The sequence below is a fragment of the Halichoeres trimaculatus genome, unplaced genomic scaffold (assembly GCF_033239565.1).
Source record: "Halichoeres trimaculatus isolate MK-OKI-2021-1 unplaced genomic scaffold, fHalTri1.1 fHalTri1_scaffold_23, whole genome shotgun sequence".
NCBI classification, from domain to species: Eukaryota; Metazoa; Chordata; class Actinopteri; order Labriformes; family Labridae; genus Halichoeres; species Halichoeres trimaculatus.
Window position 1 is genome coordinate 8,912,912 of NW_027437201.1, and position 23,602 is coordinate 8,936,513.

Here is a 23,602-nt window from a genome sequence, read left to right on the forward strand (position 1 = left end):
TTCTTATTTTCAAAATATTAAAAGACAAAATAAATGCCTGAATTGATTGTAATGAGGAATAAAAAGTATGCGAATGGTATCAGAAAAAATATAGTTTTAAAATTTTTGAAAAAAAAAAAAAAGAAAAATCTCCAAATACAATAAACTTTTCACAGCTTGAATTTAGAACATTCTGGACTTGTTGGATGAATGTGGCTCAGATTGAATGTTATAAAGTAAAATAAGACAAAAGCATCTGGATGCTTTTTTGGTCAGTGTTACTAAAACATTTTTTGCACTTGTCAGACAATTTGACAAAAAAGGGTGACATTAAAAAGAGCCCTTGGTGATGTACGGTGACTTTTGGAGAAGCCAAAGATAGAAAGGCCATTGAGATTCTGCAAAGGAGACTGGGGCACTATTTACCGAGTCTGCTCTGAGCAAGCCTGTGGGCACAACATGGATGACACCACAAATAAACGATGTCCACTCTGGGCTCTCTCGGTGATAAATGGAAACTCTAAAGACCATGCAGGCAGTTTCAGGCTTAAAAAAAACACCTGGTACTTTTTCATTTCTGAATGATTTCTAAAGGAACAGGGGCAACTTATTTGAGTACTTCCATAAACTTACTTAAACTTTCACATTAATGTTAGTCATTCAGAGCTGCTTATTTGTAAAAATCGCTACAGCATGACAGGAGGTCAAACTACAGCTGAACTCAGCCCTAACTACCCAGATCATCTCTCATTTTACAGGGCTAATGGCGCTGCGCTTTACAGAGGACATGTTTTTTTGTACTCATTGACTATGGATGAGCATCTGGTCAATGTGCATGTGTGATGTGATAACTGAGCTCTTCTTGAAAGCATCTCACTCACAGTTTCCCCTATACGCCCAGATTAACATGCACACATACAGAGCCCACACACAGAGTAATATTCACATGCACAGCTGCCTCTGTGGTGGATAGAAATGTGACTTCACATAAGTAAACAGAAAAGAGCTGATCACACTGATTATTAATGGTATTGCACTGTCAGAAATCTGTAATTAATATCTTTTGATGATAGATAAAAATAAATAATTCAATGCAGCAGCATGAGAATAATTTGGATGCTGCTGTATCAGATCAGCTAGAACAGCCAGTGCTGTGACGATACAAGCACTTTAGGGAATGAAATTAATGTGGCACATCTTGCTTCTTTTGTAATTAGAGAACTCCTTGAATAAGAGGCATCCAAACAAAAGTGCAAATGCCTTAGAATGGAAGTTAAGTAGAAACACGTTCTGAATATGTCTTTAATAAAGCATTGTGGGAGTAATGTGATATGGAGGTATTAAACGTGAATGTTTTGATATATATATATATATATATATATATATATATATATATATATATATATATATATATATATATATATATATATATATATATATATATATATGTACACTTCAGTCTGTGATGAAATGACTGTATATGTTGCTGTTATTTCTATAGATCTGTTTGATTTAGTCTCGTTTACAAATAAAATTAAAGTCCAGGCTTATATATGTAGTGTTGCATTTATCTTTATAATACAATGACCTTCATTCTAAAGAGAAAAATTACCCTAATCCATTACCAAGCTCCATGTAATGACTGAGGAGTGAACAAAACAGATTTCCTTTACAGTAGGATCCATCATTATACAGTATTACGTCTGTGTGAGGAATGGTCTGTGATTTATTCTTCCACACCATCATTAATCTGACTTAATTTTATCTAAAGCAAGACAGAGGTCATTTTGTCAAAGAGTTATATAATCTGATTTCTGTTTTGTGCTATTCTTTGCAACATGACTAATTAGCTCTGAACATCCTTGACTGTGTTATGTCTGGAAAAATGTCCTCCTCCAGAAGACTTCCATCATGTTAGCCACAACAGGGAGAAAAATTAACCACTGCCCCGGCTGGGTTGACGTTCAAACAGCCTTTCAGATGCTAAATGTTTACAGAAAGCTGCATGTACAGAAAATGTGGATGATCAAATGTTAGCAGGTAAAAACAGTGTATGTTTTAGCTCTGTGTGACCTTCAACAAAGCATTTCATCAGGTCAGGAGTTTATTTTAATCCCTACTTGCAGCTCTCTTAAACGATTCAATTTAAAGTCAGTTAAATCATCACAACAGATTCCACACAAGCATGTGAGATGTCTTGGAAGTAAAATATTTGAGAGAGCAGAAATGTTAAACAGTCAGCTAAAAACCAATTGGAGTCCCACAGGAAAGGTGATGCTGCATTTCTGTACAGGAAGAAAAAAAACTCATGGATCCACTTGTGACTTCAAATTATTTTTTTATTTATAGCAGTTGCAAGATTAAGTTAAAACTTATTTAAATATATGCAGATATATGTGTCCCCTGATGTAAGCATCCCTGCATTCCCAAAATATTTATCTCATTTTAAATAAGTTGGTTCTTAATGAAGGAAAGTCCAAGTAAATCCAAAATTCACTTACTATTTTATCACCCAAGCTTAAAATGGGCAAATGGGACCACAGTGCAGAAAGGTAAAAATAGTTAAAATTTATTAATAGTAAACATACAAAACAAATTAGCATTCAAATAAATAAATATTCAGTAAAAGTGATAAATTTAGTGTATCAGCATTTTCTGGTAGATCGACCGCTTGCTAAGCCCTGCTCCCATTAGTTAACAGATGTCTTACCTGTGAAACTTAAGTTTTTGTACTTCCGTTATGAAGTTAAAAATGACCATCGGTGGATTTTACATTTTTTAATATTTGTTAAAACTTTGTTTGAAAAACAAATGGTTTTTGATTCATACAGAGGTAGACTCGTTTATGGCCAAAAACCACTGATATAACCAGCTTCAAGTCAGCAAGCTAATTAAGCTAAAGTTAGCTTAATGAGTTTACCAAAACACAGTTTCCAAAGGGTTTTATATTGTTGCAGGCTTATGTTTAAAATAAAATAAAAATAGTTAAAGGGGTTATTAACCTGATATACAGTACAATATATTGTGCTAAAAGACTGAGGCTAAAGCTAACCAGTTCAGAAGGCAAAAAGTTATTATCGTTATTTGTTCAGAGACAGCAGTGTAGAGAGATTTTTAGCTAACCTGAAGTTTGGTAGGGTGACATGAGATAGATCAGCTGTTTTATTACCATTTGACTGCTTTTCTAATATGCTTGCTAATGTTTACTGGAAAACATTTCAGGATCCAAACTTTGAGGTTAAGAGTTAACCTAGCTAACATAGTATTGTCTTTGTTTATTGGGCTGGAATTGCTTGAATAGAAAAACATTGAGAAGGAGGACAGGGTTTTGAACTTTAGCTTCCTGGTAGTTCCAGTAATGAGTTTCCCACAGTGAGATATAACTCAACTAAATGTGCTCATCATGAGCCGAGCTTTTTTATGTCAGTCTTGCTAACAGTTGCGTTCTACTTTAAAGCATGTAGACACATATTTCAATGCTGTAACAAAAATGAATCTATAACCCACACAATTTTGATTAGTTTTAAACAAAAAACAAAGATATGGTATCAACACTTTAAATGACAACAATTTGGAAGAAGACCCACTGAAAGCAAACTAAATGTAGGTTTTTGCTACTCAGCCAAATAGCAAATGTCATAGACCTTGTCCCATAATTTCAGTAATGCTGTGAAAAGAAACGTCCAGTTTTAATTTTGTACGTTATTCCGAATGCTTCAGCCAAAGAAAGTCGGGACCACATAGAAAATCAATTTTCTCAGTAGGTTATGCTGTCACTAAAGCAAAAATGAACACAAAATAAACAAATCCTCATGCATTAAAATTAACCTTGAAGGGTTTTTTTTTTCACTTGCTTCCTTTACATATATTATAATTCACCTGTATGAGTAATGGTTTAAATCACCATATACTTCTCTTTGTTATTCAAAATTACGAATCCCCTGAGATGGGAAGCACATCATATTGTTTGTGCTTTGGGGAATACCGCCAAGGTGCACATTTTAAGTTACAGGAGCAGGGCCCCACTACATCTAAAAATTCAAGTTATTCCTTTTCCTTCCCCCTTTCTTTTCTTACATTTAATCCTTACCTCTGTTTTTATTCCTATTTCTTTCTTTCTTTCCAACTAACACTCTGATTGGAGTTTGTTTTTCCCCAAAGCAACAGAATATGCCAGGAATACATCAAATCTGTGTCCATTCCATCTCCACTCTGTTGCATGTTGACTGCCTGCCCTCTCATCTGCCAACTTGTTCTTGTTGGGCTGTAAAACTTCAATCCTGTTAACTCCTGGCCTGGTTATGCTCATATTTTTAGTTTGTTGATATGGTCAATCAAGATTCATGTGGTTTTTGTGCACAACCTCCTGTGCCACTCAATCTTCGTGCAAATTGAAGCGTCACTGCTTCAGAGTCAGGCAAATATAGAAGGCTTGCGTATCTGATAGAGAAGAGACATTTGCTTAAAAGGAAACTATTCAATCTGGTTTTGTGACAACCTGGAGATGGAGCGAAGTTGCATCTAGTGTGTTTTGCCAATTGACATTCCCAAACCAGGAACAGCTAGAAGTTTAGCATCAAATACAGAATCAAGAATTTAAATCATTGATCTTGTTGATGGCGTGGTTCCAAGGGGCAATATTCAGTTAGTAAAAATTAAGCCTTTGCTGAAGTGCTAAAAGTTGCTGTTCATCGAGAATCCGCTTGAGGCTGGCTGCAGAAAGACTAGAAGTCACGTGCACACCCAGCCATGAAAACTGGCTTTACGGCATTAAAAAGCATATTTACAGCCTTGTTCAAAAAACGGCTTGGGTCTAAAACGCTGATTTCACGATCAGCACCCACTGTACGGAGAGTGATTTTTTTTTCTAACTCTGCAGTTTAGAAGTTATTAGGATTGTTTGATTGTCCAATCAGAGACACAGCTCAGGTCACATGACTGCTAGCTGTTCAAAAGGAAACTCACAGCCGGGGTCCTATCAAATGTGGCTGCGTCCACGGATTGCCTTCAATACTCTGCATCAGAAACAGACGGGTGATGTCGCAGAGGTTACGTCCATGTTTTATACAGTTTATGTGTGGTTCTAGCTTGTGAATTACAGTTTGTAGATAATTTATTAGAGAATTACAGAGTATTCACAATCCAGAACCTTAATCTGGGTAAGACTGCACAAAAAACCCACAACAAAGCTCTAATTACCTCTGTAATAGTTATGCTACAGTGATTTAAATGACCAAAAATTACTATTTGATTGCAACAGTGATACAAGAAAAAATGTCATTCTAGGTTACAACAATCCCCAGACCAAACCAAGGGACTGAAACTTCACTTCATCAACGCCTGATAGAATAAAAGTGCTGTATAGCAATAAACTCAAAGGTCCCTTTGAAAATGGATGAGGCCAAAATTTGCTCTACATTGAGCTGCTTCCAGTGGGTCTTTTACCGTAGTGAAACCACAAAAACAGTGTGTGACAGATCTCCTGTGTGTGAGTAATGACTGGACCCCTGCTTATTGGGGAAGGGGTTTAGCAAATGGTCAATAAGGGCCAGTCTTATTCATGACTACCACTTTGGTGCTTTATTAGTTAAAAAGGGATGCTTTGGGTTTTAAAAGTCTTTGATGCAACTTAGTGAACAGAAGTGACAAACAAGCAAGGGCAGAGGTGTGAGAAGTCAGTGGGGGGCACAGATGGTGATCTATCAAAAATGACTCACAGTATGAGCGGATGGATGGCTTATTGGCGTTGTCCTTCTAATTGTGGCTATAGACAACTTATTAGAGAGAGCCCGTAAGTAAAGGTAAAATACTGGTCAAAATCTGCAGGAAAAAATGACATATCACAGTATTTTTCATTTTATATGCAATGCCCATTAAGCCTGACTCAGTTTGTTTCATGTTTGAAGTCTTAAAGGTAGTCTGCTTTAGTCAGCGGTCAGCGTTCATTCTGCGCAGTTTGGCCGGCAGGTTGTCCTCTGGCCGACTCCCAACAAAAGGGATCTGGACCGGCATTGGGGTAGGAGCAGCGACTGGCAGTCTGTGTTTCTCCAACTCCCCTTCCTCTGCTTCTCCATCCAAAGACAACAGCTGGACCTGCTCCTCCGGCTGTCCTTGCCTCCCAACTGGGATGGAGCTGGACCTCAGCCTCTGAATACTGAGCGGAAGGTCTCCTGTGCTGGAGGCCTTACCGCCTGGCAAGGGTGCCCCAGCCTTCAGCCCCCTCCAGAGGAGCTCCTCCTTGGTGGAGCTCATGCGCTGGAGTTTGCTGGGCAGCCTAGGGGCTTGGTCCTCAACATGGTCTGCACAGTCAGCAGACAGGAGCCTTTCCCTGCGGCCTCCGCGGCCACCATTGCCTAACAGAGGGGAGGAGGGGGTGGGTGCAACAGGTAAAGGGTTTGGGGACGTCAGTGAGGACTTCTCCTCTTGCTCTTTGACGCTGTATGGAGGTGTGGGGACCTCGAATGTGTTGTGAAACTGCGAGTAGTCGACTCTGAAGAATCCTTCTTCCAGTGACATGACAGGGAGGAAGCGATGGCCCCACAAGACTTCATCTTCTGTGTAAGACGTCCTTGCTTGGCAAGTCATTCCTGTGATGGGGAAATGAGATGTAAGTGTGCAGAAATATTGAAAACACATGTGGAGAATACTAAAAACTAGGTAATTTTCTAAGGGGAAAGGTTGGAAGTGATATGTTAAATAAAAATGATCAGTTGGCCAGACAGGGATTAGGAAAGTGGAGACTGCTCAGGGGGAAAGAGAGCTAGATATATTAAAAGCAATACACACACTTAACAGAGACGAGGAATCTTGTGCCACTGAATAATTAAAGACCACAGAATTAATCATTTGGTTAAATAATTTATTTTCTATCAGTGAGAAATGCTCTCTACCTCAGGCTAAATGATGATCAAAAGTAATTGAGGGAAATGAAAGTTCAGTCAGGGTTATTATTTGATTTTTAAAAAGCTGATCTAACCAGTGGTCTCCACGATTCCCTCCAGAATGACGACGATCTCAAACTGTTCGTTCATGAGCGAGCGCTGCGACAGATCGAAGAACGGGCTCTTGGTGTTGATCTCGTGGCAGATGGTTAGAGGTGATACCAAGAAGAGCTGGTCCGCCCCCGTCCCGAAACCCACGTCCAGCTCACACTGATCCAGGGGCAGGAACTCGCCTTCTGGGGTCTGCCGAGACTGGGGAAAAAAACAAGAGGAGGCATAGTATGTTTATTTTTACCCAAAGACTAATGCAAACTAGGGGTGAGGATTGGCAAGAACTTTTCTTCACAATAGGATACCCATCACGATACTTGGGTTAAAGTACGATAGTATCAATATTCTAATTCTAAGTATCCTAAGTATCGATATTCTACACAGTTATCTAAGAAAAAAGTAGAGATGATGGATATGTAAATCAAAATATTACACAGAATTAAAAGGACCAAGGAAAACATTGACGTCTATGGAATACTGGATTGCTCAGTACAACAAAACCCCACATCATCAAGTTAAGAAGACTAATATTTTAAATGTACTTTGAGATGATATTTATCATACAAACTACAGGCAACATACAGGGTAGTTGCGCTTTGGCGCCATCTACTGCAGTGGAAGTGCGGAAGTCTTATATTACTTCCAACTCAGCTAAAATGTGAGTTTTTATTATTACAAAAATATTGTTATTAAGGGGCAATTTATACAACAACGGTTTTAGGGTGAAACGCAAAAGTTTTGTTGCACTAAGGCCTCACGTTTAAATGGAAACGGTGTTTCAGACGACCTAAAATGCAAACTTTTGAAAACGGCCTCAAGAGAGGGATTTTTCTGAAACGCTGTCGACACCGTTGTCGTGTAAACAGTAAGCTGGCGTTTTCAGTGGAAATGCTGACGTCACACTCCGCTTCGCGCAAGTGCATACAACAGGACAACAGTACCGTTGTTGCAATTGTCACTGACTACCGCGTTGTGCTTGTGCTGCTCAGTCTGCTGAATCTGCTGACTATCTTTCAACAAAATGTGCATCTGTTGCTCCTCTTCTGCACTTAGTATTCGCCAATACACCAGATTAGGGGTGGCAAACCTGTGGCTCGCGAGCCGCATGTGGCTCTTTACCTCTTGGTGTGCAGCTCTTCGATCCATTTATAAAAAAATATAGATATTATTATGAGTAGTGGTGTGCTGATCAATCTAAAATATCTATGTATTGATGCCAATGTTGAGATCACTATTGATCTATACTTAGGTGATGAGATTGATACTTGAGTTTCAGTTTCTCTTCTCTACATGTACTCCTCTCAATCGCTCATGTGCTCATAGCTATCTAAATAGATAGATAGATAGATAGATAGATAGATAGATAGATAGATAGATAGATAGATAGATAGATAGATAGAAGGAAGGAAGGAAGGAAGGAAGGAAGGAAACGTATTGCTGTATGTATGTATGGCTCTTGATCTCTGACTGGTTGGCCACCCCTGCACCAGATGATCTGCTCAACTCTACTTTCGTGGAGCTCTCCCAAAAGCGGCTTCTGGACAAGAAAGTTATAGCGCCGACTACAGGCCTGGCATGCTTACTACAGCAATTTCAGTCCCTTGTTTCTGTGTAAATGCGGATTTTTTCACTGCGTTTTAGCGTTTTCAGATGATACGTTGTCGTGTAAATGGGGCCTAAGAGTTGTAATATCGATGTTGTATCGGAGGTCAAAGTATCATGATATATTGCCTTATTGATGTTTTTCCACACTTCTAATGCTAACTGCTGGGACAGTTTTTGTCATGTGTTTCCATCTTCTGCTAAACATGTGAGTTTGGATTTATTTCTCGCAGGTTAAGCTCTGATTGTTGTGAAACAAACGTTGTGTTCAGGGTCTCATGAAGTCATTTAAAACAACCGTCATCTGAGATTTCACTCTGTTCACTGTGATGTTGGATGATGGGTTAGGGATCAAAGTGTGAAGGTTGGCAGATCTTCAGAGTCGCCTGCACCTTCCCCTAATGAGCGCATATTTCTGACTACACAACTTCTTCTGCGTCAGTATAAATGCACAGCCCTTTTAGTTTGTCAACAAACGTGCATGTGTCTTGAAATGGAAATGGGAGGCTGTATCTTCCAAAAATCTATGATGACATTTTTAGGACAGAATATTTATTTGCCTGTGCTAGCAGCCAAGAAAGGTTCTTGCAGCTTTTGGCAGAGACATGGGAGGATTTTGAAATAAGAGTACAAAGAAGAGGAACATTTTGACATGTTTTTGGCACATAGTATAGACGGCAGGACAATACATCCAGGAGAAGTGACAAAGCTATAAAAGGTGTTCAGAAGACCTTGATACTGTTCTGTGCGTGCTCACTGGGACACATGACAGGTAAAGGGAGGAATTTGGAGTAAAGAAAATCCTCTCACTCCTTCCACATCTCTGTGAACATGATTGTACAACATCGACACACTACTGCAGAAATCTGTCTCACTGCCAGCACGGTTTGGTATTTAAAACCCCTGATATTAGCCTGGCCTCAAATATCATTAGACCATGAGAAGACACTAGTGGTTGCTCTGAGGAAATCAAGCCCAATCAAATAAAGCACTCAATAGCTGTTAAATTAAAACATGGGATTTAGGAGGAGGCTCCGAAGGAGCTTATAAAACCTCTCTGCCTGTTAATTGCAAGCCTCTTACACCATTCACAAAAGAAAAAGGTGTTAATTTCGCACAGAAGGTGAAAGATTACAGTCAAACAACCGGTATGAGTTTCACTATCAACAAGAGAAATAGAAAATAGGAGGAAAAAGAAACAACATTAAGATAAGTGATACTCTGCCAAATTCAAAGTCAGACTTTTTTTCCTCTGTTGCCTCGTGTTAACTTGTATTCAGCGTAGCCTCTCTGGCCCTTTGAGTGGAGAGCCACCGGTCCACAGATGGCAAACAGACTGTCATTTGTATTCATAGTGATGTTGAGGACAGAAGGGTGTGACATTTCACAGGAAGACGTCTGTGCCCACAGATCCCCACAGCTCGCCTTGCTGAGGGAAAGCGTCACCCATCAAACTATGTATCAGTGACGGGCACTCCCACAGTATTAGGACAAGGAACCTATGTTGCATGTCCAGAGGAGTTAAATCAGAGAAATTAGACTGGTGTTTTACAGAATACTTGAGAGAAAGTGTGGATGACTTCAAAATAGTAATTTGGAAGAAGAAGAAAAAAAAGGAGAAGAAATCCACAAATCTTCAACCATCTCTCTTTCTAGTCATTCTGCAAAGAATAAAATGCAAAACTTTATCTTTAAGTGTTTAGTGTTTCTTCTTTGACATATCCAGAATTATTTAGTCTTCAGAAAGACCCAGGCTAAATCTACTATATATCAATACAAACTAGCTGGAGGCTGTAGCCTTTGATTACACAAGTTCGTGCATCATTGTTAAATTAAGTTTGCACATAGTTCAATTTCCCTGCACTATTGAGCATTTCACATATATGCAATGTGATAGTTCAAGGGGTAGCAAGCACACACACACACACACCAGTGAATAAATAGCCAACTTGATGTAGTAAATCATCATATAGATCTTGTTTATCCCTGTATTCAAAGTGGTGACACAACAGAGAGGCCTACTAAATCTTTTCCTGGGACTCAAAAAGAAGTTTGTTGTCTGCAGTCCTAGTTTAATATTATGTATGTTAAGGATTCCAACAAACCTTTTCACACTACCTGTCAGAAAAAAAATTATATATATATATATATATATATATATATATATATATATATATATATATATATATATATATATATATATATATATATATATATATATATATATATATATATATTACCAACTTTTCAATTCCAAACATATCCAACGTGTGACAATACAACTAGTAAACTGTGAGATTTGGGCTGACAACTGGGGTAACCAATCAGATTTGAAGTGGGGCCCTTGTCCCCACTCTCAACCGAGGGGCAACATTCAGTTTAGAAGAATGAAGCCTGCAGGAGTGCTAAAAGTTGCTGTTCTTCGAGAAGCCACATGAGGCTGTCTGCAGAAGGACCAGAAACCACAAACATGCCTAGGATAAAAAAAAAAAAAACTAGAATTTTATGGCATCAAAAAAACTTTTTACAGCCTGGTTCAGTCTGTAAGCTTGGGTTTGAATTGTTAATTTTGCTATGGGCACACACTGTATGGGTACTGAATTTTTTTCTTACAAGGCAGTTTAGAAGATATAATGATCGCAACATTGTCCAATCAGAGACACAGTTCAGCTCACATGACTGACAGGCAGCCTATAGCTGTCAGAAAGGAAGCTCAGAGCTCATGTCATATCCAATATGGCCCCTGCCAATGATCAGCTTCATTACTCTGCATCAGGAACAGACGGGTGATGTCACAGGGACTATGTCCATATTTCATACAGTCTATGCTCTGGACAAGCCACTGGCCAAGAAATCAACTTTGAATCCCAGACACAGATCTCCCTTTTCATTCAGCTGCAGAATCTCTGTACAAATGGCACATATAATTTCATTGACTTTAAGTAGCAGAGTAATAGTTTTGTAACTGATTCTATGATGTCACTGAATATATTTCTTGTTATAGCTCCCTCAATTTCTAACAAGTGGGAGGTTTTTATCAAAATCATTTTAAAAACCTGCTCCGTGTGTCAGTGTATTTACTCATTATCTCTCCCACTCATTTAAAAATGTAAATTGTCCCTGAGATAGTGCAGGCAGGTGTCCTTTTTGTTAGTCATGTTCATGAAAGTCAGTGGAAATGGAAACCAATTTCCTGGGAAGTCATATTTAAGTAATTCTAGTCATGAAAGCGAAGGCTGCTATTTTTCAGACATTGCTCATCTCTCTTTGGACTACTACTACAGTGCTGCAGAAAAATGATACCTCTGCTGAGGAAGGAGCAACCTGCTTCGAGTGATAGGTTTGAAACAAGGTGCAAACCTTGTGTGTTCGTACTACCAATAAACAGTCAGTGCCACAAGGGGTAAATTTATGGCCGTAGGAAAGCAGCCTTATATAAAGGGAGTGCTTAAATTACCAAGCCATGTGTAACTCAGGTTAAGTGAAAGCAAGCTCAATCTATAACGACATGCTTCTTTCTTTTAGACATAAATCTCTTTGTGAAAGTGGGTATGTGAGAGGGATGCAGAGAACATGAGCAATAACATTCAGATAAAAAGTGTATTTGTGTATTCATTTGTCTATCTGTGACCAGTTGTAACCCCTGAGCTTTGAGCTGGACTTCTAATATTTAATTGCCCATTTTCAAAATGAGACTACTTGTTGTTGTTGTTGTTATATTCATGATGGGTGTAAATATATTTCTTTAATGTTCATGTTTTTATAGACTATTGAAATATTGCATATATAAGTTCAATACTTCCATTATTTCATTTACTGATAGTAAAATATTAGGGGGAAATTATGACAAGTATGAGACAATACAGTATCTTAAAAACAATATATTTGATAACCAGATGTCTGCCACCAAACGATAGCCACTTTATTTTTTCACATTGATAGCAAAAAAAGAAAGTGTCTAAATGTTTACACAACTGTTTCACTGCGTAACATGAGCTAACAATAACTTTTGACAATGTAGACTATGCTTATGGTAATGTTAATGTTAGCTAAAAGAGACTGAATGTTGTGCTGGTCATGCTAGCAACAAGGTGGTTTGAATTCTTGGTTAACAGAACTCCAAATCTCGCACAAGTTCAAGTAAGCTAAGGTAGTAGTTTAGTGCTATCATTGTTCTGTTTAGTAGTTTAAAAGTCAGAGGATAGTACATTTATGGCTAACTCAAGTTGGCTAGCAAAGGGTGAGATACTAACATTAATGTTACATAATACTGTACAAGGATGTAAGAAAGGTCTTAACTTATAGCTTAAGATACTGCTAGCTAAGAAAGGAGTGAATAGGAACATAGATATTTATTTAACAATTGCGGTATAAAAATAAAGGGTTCTACTTTTAGCTAGTGAGGAAGAGCCTGTAACCACACTGATAGTATTACAATACAAAAGGCATACATTTTTAACTGATTGTCCTGTTAGCTAGGTGGTGACTGAATACTGACCTTAAATGTTTTGTTTTTTATATGAAAGTGGCTAACAGTATTTGCTAAGAAATGATTCGGTGCTTGCATTAGCTGACTTAAAATTACAATATGTTTCATGTTAGTGTTAACGTGTGAGTCAAAGAAATTACATTGTGGCTCTTTCACCCTTCAGGTTTTAACTTTCAGTTGTATTTTGGGGGCTGACCAAGTGAGAGGCAGTGAAATGACTATAACTGTTGACATTTTCTATATTGTAAAACAGACCAGAGAGCACCTGGACATCATAACACAGCTGAGCCTCCCATGGTGAGAGTTACACCTTAGAAAAAGTTCAGATTAGTAAACTGGCTTAAGAGGTGAAAATGAATAAGAAGAAAATATATAGTTGATGAAAATCTAGCCAAAATCAAAACTAAAGGAAGAGAAGGTGTTTTGTTTTTTTGCTTGTTTTAAGCTATCCTTGTGCTGGGTCTCTGAACTGAAGCACCTATCATTGATTCTTCTATTATAGCAGAAGTATGCGTTTTTCTATGCTGCATACTAATTCAAAAGATAGCTGTCCTTGAATTTTCATTAATATTAATGTGTCTTCCATTAGTAAAACAAAAGAATGCAACCATGCGTTTGCTGACCCCTGAAGCATTTTCAGAACATGATTTCTAAATAACCCAACATGTCTTTATCTGTTTTTTCAGCAGCGTGTGAAGAGCTTTAAAAGTGCTCAGACAAGAGAGAAAGAGGCAGTACAAATAGGAGACATGTGGTAAATGGGACCAAACAAAAAGACTGAGAGGAAGAGTGGCAGCTGGGTGGTGCTTGTCATCATCAACAGAGGATGGTCTCAGTAGTTTGATCCACAGCGGTGGATGAGTGATGAGGGAGAGCGGTAACAGATCGACAGGCATAGATGCTGGCGTTTGGCTAGACAAGCATGTCACCATGACCGTGCACATCTGTTACTAACTCTGAAGGACGAGATGAGGATAACATGAAAAGAGACTGGAAGAAAGACAGCTAAGTTAATGAGCATGCAGAGCGCTTTAGAAAAATCCCAAAATGCCACCAACATGTGGCATGTTTAAGTGCCGTTATTTTTATATTTAAAGCCTTTTTTCCTCTGCACGCTCAGGATGAGAAGCTCAAACACAGTTATAGGAGAGATAAAGGCCAAATATTAAAGTTATAATTAAAAATAATTACTGCTTAAAACAGATTTAATTTCTTCTTTTATGACTCATGGTGGTGGAACTAATGGCATTAATTTGTTCTTTGGAGGCACTTTGGATACTTTAGTTAACCAAACACTGTGATGTAAGATTAAATGACTGTCATGTTGTCTTTTTTAATTTTTATAAAATCGCTGTAACTTTATATTGTGTTGATTGTACAGAGTAATGTTTAATAGGTAACGTAAAATGTCATGTATTCTTTGAACCACCCCCTTTGTGTCATATTTCTTAATGTATCTATCAGGGGTAGAGAAAAAAAATCAAATTGCAAAAGTATCGGGATTTTTTTTTTCCAATATTTAAATTGGGCTCCTGGTACAGTCTGTAGATGACATCATCATCATCATTCAACTTTTTCACATGGTCTGCTGTAGGGTTAGGCATTGATAAGCTTTTATCGATATCAATGCCCTTATCGATTCTGCTTACTGATTCAATTCTTTATCGATTCCCTTATCAATTCCTTCTTTTTCAAGTGAATAAATATGTCATTGGTCACTGGATCAGGATATCTCTGGCTGTAAATATACAGAAATAAGTAAAAATTCCCCGTCATGTGACAGTTTTGTAATATGTTATTGACTCAAGTAGGCCATCTAGTGTCTCGAAGTGGTTATAGCATTATTCTAAGTTGTTTGGAACCTTGTCATATTTATGAAGCCAACAATGAGCCTAACTTTTCTTTCATTTGCTTGAAAGTATTTTAACATTTGGAGTTCTCAGTATTGTTTAAAAAGAGTAACTGTGATATGCCTCTGTGATGAAAGTTGAAATTCTACTCCGAAGTCAAAGTTATACCGATGTATGCCGACCGCTAGCGTATCAATGCAACTTCCCGTACACATTAGCATCTCAACAGGAACCAGTCTTCGATTCCCAACCCTAAACAAAACACTTTCAAACAGTGCCATGCTACGAGATTCAAGTTGTAATCTGGTTTTTTTTTTACATCCAGGTGGTAGTAGGGATGGGAATTGATAAGATTTTATCAATACCAATGCTGTTAACGATCCCGCTAATCCATCTGATTCTATAATGATTCCCTTATCGATTCCAGCAAATTTTGCATGTGTGCAAATGGTCTGATTTTCAGTGGCAACAATGCCAAACATACATCCCAGTGTAGATAACTGCTTCTGTAAGTTGCTGGTGTTTCCACTCACTTAAAGGTGAGTAGGCAGGATTACCCAGGTAAGATGGCGACCAGCACAGCCCCTCCTGTCCTGTGTTCTCTGACATCACGCCCTTACACAAGTTTAGCCCCTTCCTCAATAAGTTTACACACAAGTTTATGGTTCTTCTTTTTGCTCTTCTTCTTCTTCTTCTCCCTCTTCTTCTTCGTGCTGTCCTCGTTTAACTCTTTGGTGTTTTGGGGGTTGGAAGTCCGACAAGGCAGGTAAATATGCGAGCCAGGACTTCCTCAAGCGCATTCACGAGAACAAAGATCTTTAAAACCAATTGCGATGCAGGACGAAGCGCTGCCCCTCGACCAATCAAGATAGAGCCTCAGGGGCTCTTCTGATTGGTCAAAGATACCTGGAGCGGTCGAGAATCCTTGTCAGCTCATAACAGAGACAGATGGAAATGCTGCGACCTTGCGGTAGTGCAACTATACTACACTCATAAAGGGTTATCAATGGATACTCTAACATTTAATCAAAAGAAAACACAAAAAATTTAGCATTGACTAGCTAAATCTTGCCCGCGGCACCTTTAAGGTTGTGCAGTAGGTGTAATCAAAATTAAGCCACAATTCTGATGCTTCTGAACCCTACCAATTGAATGAAATTAATAAGCGAAATGATTAGCAAAAAGATAAATGATATTGATTCTTTGATGGAACTGTTAACAATTCTCAAATTGAATTGGTTTTCGATTCTAATCCCTACTCTGCTGTTGAAAATGTGAACCAAAAATCGAAAATATCCCAAAATTTAAAATGAATCAGCACCCCCCCAAAAAAGGAAAATTATCAAATATAGAGAAAAGCATATCGTCCCAGTCATAGTATTCATTGGTATTTTATCCCATTACATATTTGGAATAAAACTTTTTCTCATTCTTTTTTTTTTCGTATTACAGTGCGTTGTAGTGAATTGTATCACATGGCACAGTAAGTTATCTTATTGTAGTATATCTTATGTAATCATCTTATCGTGATGTATCATATTGTATCAAACTGTATTTTTTGGTTTTGTACTCTATTACATAGCACCAAAAATCCACATTTCTTTCTGTATCATTTCAAAAAAGTCCATTCCCTCCTTACCTCTGAAGTAACATTTTATATGATTGAGCTCACTGCAGTTTTGCAGACATACTGAGTCACTAACCGGCTTTTTGTGACTGGGTAGCGCACTCTTATTTGTTGAGGTTAGTGAGGCCAATTTACTCTGTGTGCCTAGCTCACTTCGTAGTCTATAAATATGATCTGACAGCATCAGCAGCGTGATAAATTGAGTTAAAGCGGTTGACGGCGCGCAAGATTTTATGGCCCCTGCTGTGTTGTAAAATCTCATTTTCCTTTTCTTGTAAAACTTGACGTCAAGACTGGTTTGATTAAGGTAAATAAAACCCTTCATGTAATAATTCTCATGCAGTGCCTTACAATTAGTGTTAACATGATGAACAAAAAGAGATAAAATGAGTTAGAATACTGCAACAACACACTCTATTGACAACTGTTTTTTTTTTTTTACACTTATCCGCAGTGTCCAGGTCCCATAAGAATTTACAACTTGTGACTCTTCCTGACACTGGGTTCCAGTTGCCATGTCAGAGCCTGTTTACACAGCTCCATCATCAGGATTTACTGCAGCATGCCTCATTTCTCCTCTCAGCATTGAGGGCAGGCTCTTCTCACTGTGACCTTGAGCTGCGTGTTACCTGAACACAAGCCATACCATTGTTTCCATAGTGCAGGAATAGTACTAGAGGGTGATGAAGAGTCAATTTATGCTACAGTGGCACACTGTAAAGTCTGGCAGCACAGTGGTGTAGCTTTATGGGCTCTAAATCATCACAGTGTCAGTTAACATACCTAAACAGAGACATTAGAGCATTGCAGCTGTTTGGCAGGAGGCTCGCAGCAGAATCTGCACAAAGTATTTAGTGTAATAAAAACTCAAATCTAAAAAAGGCAAAAAGGAGAAAAGCTGATCTTAAACCTTTACACCTTTTCAGGCACATCATTTAAAAATCCATTAATACCATGAAACTGGGCTATGAAGAGTTAACTTTAAGAAGCAAGTCTGGATTGATTGGTTTACATCCTCGGGGTAGGATCAATGGCAGATAAACGTGAAACTTTTAAGCAGATGAGTAGAGAAGTCCTGAGTTCTTGACCTTACACATCCACATAAACGGTCGTGGCTTTAGGGACGATTTAATCATCATTTTAAAGATCATCATCCACTGGCAGAGATCCCAGATCAGAACCAGAATATAAATCGAATCGATCGATCTTGAAGAAAAGCCAAGGTTTGTTCGAGTTCAAATAAATTCTGAAAAAGCAGACGTGTGAGAACACTTTAAACGCTCTCACTTTTGTTGATTTTGCTTTTATTATAACACCCTGAGGCAGGTTGTTTTCTCTTTTTAAAAGTCCTTGGAGGTTATGCAGGTACAGTGCAGCTGAAGTATTCCAAAATGTATCCACTCTGCAACCACATACTGCAGCAGTCGATGCAGGCTTTTTTTTTTTTTCAGCGTCTATTGTTGTGGAACAGATCTGCTTAAACTTCAAGTTAAAGTTTGAGCTCTTCCTTCAAGCCTTAAGGGATCAAATCAAGTCTATTATCTAAATCCTTTACGTAATTAATCTGTAATGATAAATCTGCGGTGACTCCATGTGCACTCAGAAGATTCAGATGTCTTTTATTTTACAGTATTGGCACATAGAGCAGACAAATTAAACCAAGGTCGAACATGTCAGCGTGCCCCTTAGGTGAACATCAGGGTGGAAACTTTTATAGAACATTAAAGCATCTGCATGTCCTGTAGGCTGCTTTGGAGAGAGGAAAAATGATGATACAGAATGTATGCGACTCTCATGCGTGAGTAATTGTGATTACCACACCATATTTTCTTTGCTTTCTGGGCTGTTAATTAAAGAGTCGTTGATAATAAAGTGTAATAAAACTCTATCTAGAGAGGGCTGGAACATTAACAGAGATAGGTTATTAAATCCAGACTTTTAATGGGTTAAACTGGGTGATTTTCATCCCCCCATTGAGTATTAGATTCTTTGTACTGTAATCAAAAAAGAAATTAAACAAACTGAGTAAATGATCGTCCTTAAAGCCTTGACTGCAGCAATGAGCACCAACTGTTTTAATGTATAAGTTGAGGTTTGAAAAAACTAGGAGAAACCTGCCGACTCTCCCTGGAAGTTCAGAAAGCAAACTATCCTAATGGATCAACACGCTACTCCACAGAGACAACGTAAGCCCGACTGACTGCCTGCCACAACAAAACTGAACAGCTTTTTAGGCACGAGTAGTTTTCATGCACGAGCAGTGAGAGCTTCTATGGGCAAATGCAGACAAACATCTGTCTTAGAATCACATGAAAAGCTCCTGTGAGAAGTTTTCATCTTATTATGTAACAGACAAGGGAAGGGTATCACCGAGTAGTCAGTGAAATCTGAAATGGTGTATCTGTCGACATCATTATAGCTTTTATGTTCAAAGATTCCTTTATGTTGGCTAGTCTGCCCCAGCTTCCTTAGCTTAGCAGTCAGATAACAGTTTCCCAAGAAAACTCTGATTCAGGATTTTCCACTTGAAGTGTCACTCAACTGAACACAAAGAAATGTCCATTATGCTCTCACGCTAGATTCCTATTCAACACATTCAAGATGTTATACATCTCCAAATGGACCAAAAAACGACACAAGAAAAATGGTGTTAGTTTGATATGCTGGAGAAGTGGTCCCCAAACTATGGCCCAGGGGCCGGATACGGCCCGCCTCCACATTTTGCCCGGCCCCCGAACAATACCAGAGGCGCATTATGATTTTTTTTTTTTTTTTTCAGTCTGGCCACGTGATTGAGACTTACACCTGCATGTAACTTTCTATCTGAAGCCTATCTGAAACCCCGCCCTTAAAAAAAAAATCCTGTTATACCACCATACTAGTAGTGAAATGTATTGTGCTGGTAGGTGTTTTATCACTTAGTTTGGTTTCTTAGCCTGCTTGCTTTCTGGTTTTCACAGTGAAGTTAATGAGAGAGAGCTGCAAACAGTGGTGTCTACAAGAGAGTTAATATTTCATGGTCTTTTTCTGTGAAAAAACCTGAAAAGGGTTATTTAGTTATAATATATTTTATTAATAGTGTTATATATTTCATTAATAGTGTTATTATTTATTTTCTGATTTTTTTTTCCTGTCAAGATTCCAGAAAGAGTTATTAATATTTGGTTATGTGTGGCTTTCTGGAAAACAAAAAATATTCGCGTTTGGACACCTCTGCAATTGTCACAATGTTTTTTTTTTTACAAACTGACCCTGGCCCCCCCATCAGAGAAGGGAAAAGTTGTTTGGCTCTGACGGGGAAAAGTTTGGGGACCCCTGTGCTAAAGGTTAGCATACGTCAGTATAACTTTGGTTTTACAACAGAATTTCAACTTGATCTCAGAGATATGTCACAGTTACTCTTTGTAAACAATACTGAAAACTCCAAATGTCAAAACACTAACAGGTGCTACAAGTTACTACAGGCTCGTGGCTGATTCCAACATAACTACAACAAGCTCAATGTTCTAAACAACTCTTACTTTAGTCGATAACACACAGCAAAACGATACAGCAATGCCACGTTATTACAACTTTTATTTATTTACATTCAGATATGCTGATCCAGTGACCAGTAAAATGTTGTTGACGCAGAAAACCTGTAAAGCTATTTTTTGAAAAAGGAAAATTCACAAGAGGAATTGATAAGTGAATCGATGAAGAATCAGATCGATAAGGGCATTGGTATCAATACTCATTCCTGGAACAGACTGAAATATAGTACAGCTCTTCTATCCGACTGTGATCATTTAAGGTAAAAGATAAATAATTTCTATCAAGTGGTAGCAGGATGTTCTATCAGAAAGTAGTCCCTTCACATGTACAGGTAAGCTGAGCAAAGTGATAAAACACACCGTGTCCAATTAGAGAAAAGTTTATAGAAACTTATTTAGGCTCAAAACCCACCGAAATCAGTCTCTAGTTCATGAGATCAGTGATAACCACATGGTTTTTCTTGCGCCTTTATGATATGTGACTTTTCTTTCTTGCCTTTAAAGAGGGGTACTGTACTATTCCATATTTTTAAAATGTGAATTAAATAACAATGCTGGACATCTATATGAACCAAACAACACAGGATCTTCACAAGACTTTCTGAAATGTTAAGGTTATCACACAAGTATCTCCTAACTGGTTAATGATATGTTGGGGAGGCAGGGCTCAAACACCAAGGTCTGCCCAGGACAGGCCTCCAGAGGGCCGGCCAATCAGAGAGAAGGGGGTTTGTGAAGTGGGAAGCTTTAAAGAGCCAGCTGAAAAAAAAAATCTTTTAGACTGGGGTTGAAATAATGGTTATCTAAAAAACAAGTATGAGGAAAATTTAAAATATTTTCAGCCGTAAATCACAAAAAGCCACTATGAGGGTACCAGAGGAACAGCATGCAGTTATAGTAAAAAAGGCACTGGAGTTTGCTTTATTTTTGACTGTTTTGTTATCCACTTCATCATACTCCAAAACTGTATGTGCTATGTTCCCTGTGTCTGAGAATCAGAGTTAGGAAACTCAACATTTGGAAGCTCTGTATTGGAAATGCTGACTCAACCTAACTGTGAAGTCTTGAAAAGAGACAAAGAAGCAAACTTAGTGTCCTGGCTGACAGCTACACCTGCAAAATGTATAATCTTAATCTCTTAAGAAGGTTTTCAAGGTGCTTGGTTTCAATGAAAGAACTGGCTAAAGGCAAAAGTAGCTTTCTGTGCAAAGTTTGCATGTTCTCCCCATGCATGTGTGGGTTTTCTACTGATACTCTCTTCCTCCCACAGAAACATGCTTATCAGGTTGACCACTCCAAATTGCTCGTAGGTGTGAGAGTGAGTGGTTGTCTTTCTCTTATGACCTGTCCAGAGCGTACCCTGCCTTACACCCAATGACAGCTGGAACAGGCTTTGGAAAAGCAGTTAAGATAATGGAGAGAGAAGTCACTGCATGGACAGAAAGACAAATTGTGGATTTTAAACATCTTTGAGGAGACACCGATAGCATGAATGTGTCACCAGTTACATTTTAAAGAGCACAGTGCTTTCTGTGTAGGGCAAAGTTTACATTGCCTGTCACAAAAACTGGTAAAGAAAAGTAGGAGAGATCAGTAGAAGCTGTTCTCTGGCATCAAATACTTCTCTGTGGTGTTAAACAGAGTGTCTTGTGTGCTATGCTGCTTTTAAAGTTGTGGCAACTTTTATCATGATCATCCAGCGTTAAGTTCAGACCTTGAAAACGACTGAAATGAATGTCCTTTCATGGGTAAGAGTATAGGTGAAGTGTATGGCTGTATGTCTGCTAAGGGCTTCCATAGAATATTGTAAAAGACAAAAACAGCCCCGACTGCTTCTTAGCGGTATTTTATCCTAGGCCGAGTGAGACCTCAAAACATGGTCTTTACACAAGTGTCTCCCTTCAAGTATAGGAATGGGTTCAATTGATTTTTTAGTCAATAAGCCTACTTTCTCCCCCCCACTGTCCCCTGGGGGGCTATTCATTTTATCTGCAGACAGCTGAAGCACAGGCTGAACTTAGATATACAGCCCACTGACATCCATTCTGCTGACTGGCGGTAAGGGGGGCAGTTTGTGAGGACCCTGACTGTACCTTTACACACTATACTACCTACTCACTATATAGATGAGAAAACTGCAGACTAGAGGATGGCATTTAAAAAAATGTGTTTGGGTTAAATCAGTGTATGAAGAAGTTGCTGCAAAGAAAAGAAGGAAATGGTCACTCACTATAAACGCATCATCTGCTAAAACCATGGACCCTGCAAATCATAGAGACCCTCAGGGAGTGCAATCAATTCATGAGATGAATGAAAATTCAATGCATGACTTGGAAAGCACTCATAAAACATAATGAGCTATTTCAGAACAAATTATGGGAATGTCAATTATAGCGTCAGTCTTGATAAAAGTGTTTCAATGCTCCTTATAAAAAAAGAATAGAGGACAAGTGCGCTATCTTATGTGGGGTGTTCTTTTTTTTTTTCTTCTTCTTCATTTCTTGGCCTACCTTGATGAGTTTGCACCTGATCTGAGCGGACACCATGTGGCTGTTCCGCAGGTTCCCCACGCGGAACATGAGGCACAACTTCCCGTCCCGCTGCGAGATGACCGCGTCCTGGCTGAACATCAGCGTCTCCGCGCGCTTCTTCGGCTGCGACATCTTGATGAACATGCAACCGATGAGAAAGGCGTCCACGATGGAGCCCAGCAGCGACTGGAAGAGGAATAGGATGATACCCTCGGGGCACTTCTCTGTGATGTAGCGGTAGCCGTAGCCGATGGTCGCCTCCGTCTCGATAAAGAACAGGAACGCGGAGGGAAAGTTGTACACGTTGGCGACGCATGGGGTGTAGGACGAGTCGTGGCCGCCGTGGCTCAGGTCCCCACGGATGTAGGCGATCACCCACCACATAGAAGCCATCACCAGCCATGCGACTGTGTAAGTGAGGATGAAGATGAGCAGGTTCCAGCGCCACTTGAGATCCACTAATGTGGTGAAGAGATCGGAGATGTATCGGCTGGTCTCTCCGCCAAGGTTACCGTGCTGGACGTTGCAACGGCCGTTCTTCTCCACAAACCTTTGTCTCTTCCTCTTCACCGGGGCGGAAAAAGTAATGCTCCGGTTGGTGTTCACCACCTGGTAGTCCTCTCCTAATTTCCTCCGTAAAGCTGACATTGTGTAAATCACATAAAAGGAGCCCACTGGTGCACAATACGGCTCTTTACGCAAGTTTGGCACCCCCTCTCCAAATCATTCAGGAGCTATCAGCGCGCAACGCGCATCTTGTGGGATGGGATGCTCCTCTCTCCTGGAAATTAATCGTAACTGAGCAGAGATTCTGCGCAATGCATGATTCAGACTCGCTCCTTTACGCACAGGACTCAACTTTTTATTCATCCAGAGAGAAAGAGAGAGAGGGGGAGAGAGAGCACAAAGTTCCCTTACAAACAGAGGCTGTTTTCAATTGGTTTCATTCAAAGGATGCGTCCTTGGTAGATCCACTGAGGTGTTGCGTCTCTGTGCAGG

The 23,602-nt window shown here is 39.1% G+C and overlaps 1 protein-coding gene across 1 annotated transcript; it reads right to left on the bottom strand.

Moving 5' to 3' along the window:
* Positions 1–1,541: 1,541 nt before the first annotated feature.
* On the bottom strand, positions 1,542–23,602 carry LOC141785224 (G protein-activated inward rectifier potassium channel 1-like). Its single transcript, XM_074663402.1, has 3 exons — positions 22,583–23,602; positions 6,956–7,172; positions 1,542–6,566 (listed from the first exon to the last, which is right to left on the bottom strand). The coding sequence occupies exons 1-3, from the start codon at positions 23,249–23,251 to the stop codon at positions 5,908–5,910; spliced, it is 1,545 nt and encodes a 514-aa protein (XP_074519503.1). The 5' UTR covers positions 23,252–23,602; the 3' UTR covers positions 1,542–5,907.

What these genes read in the sequence shown, in the direction of transcription:
- LOC141785224 (XM_074663402.1), bottom strand. Translation starts at nt 23,251, where the DNA reads ATGTCAGCTTTACGGAGGAAATTAGGAGAGGACTACCAGGTGGTGAAC. An exon ending in TCAGGTGCAAACTCATCAAG is followed by an intron (nt 7,173 to 22,582) that starts GTAGGCCAAGAA and finishes TTTTTTCCCCAG; the next exon opens with TCTCGGCAGACCCCAGAAGG. An exon ending in GGGAATCGTGGAGACCACTG is followed by an intron (nt 6,567 to 6,955) that starts GTTAGATCAGCT and finishes TCCCCATCACAG; the next exon opens with GAATGACTTGCCAAGCAAGG.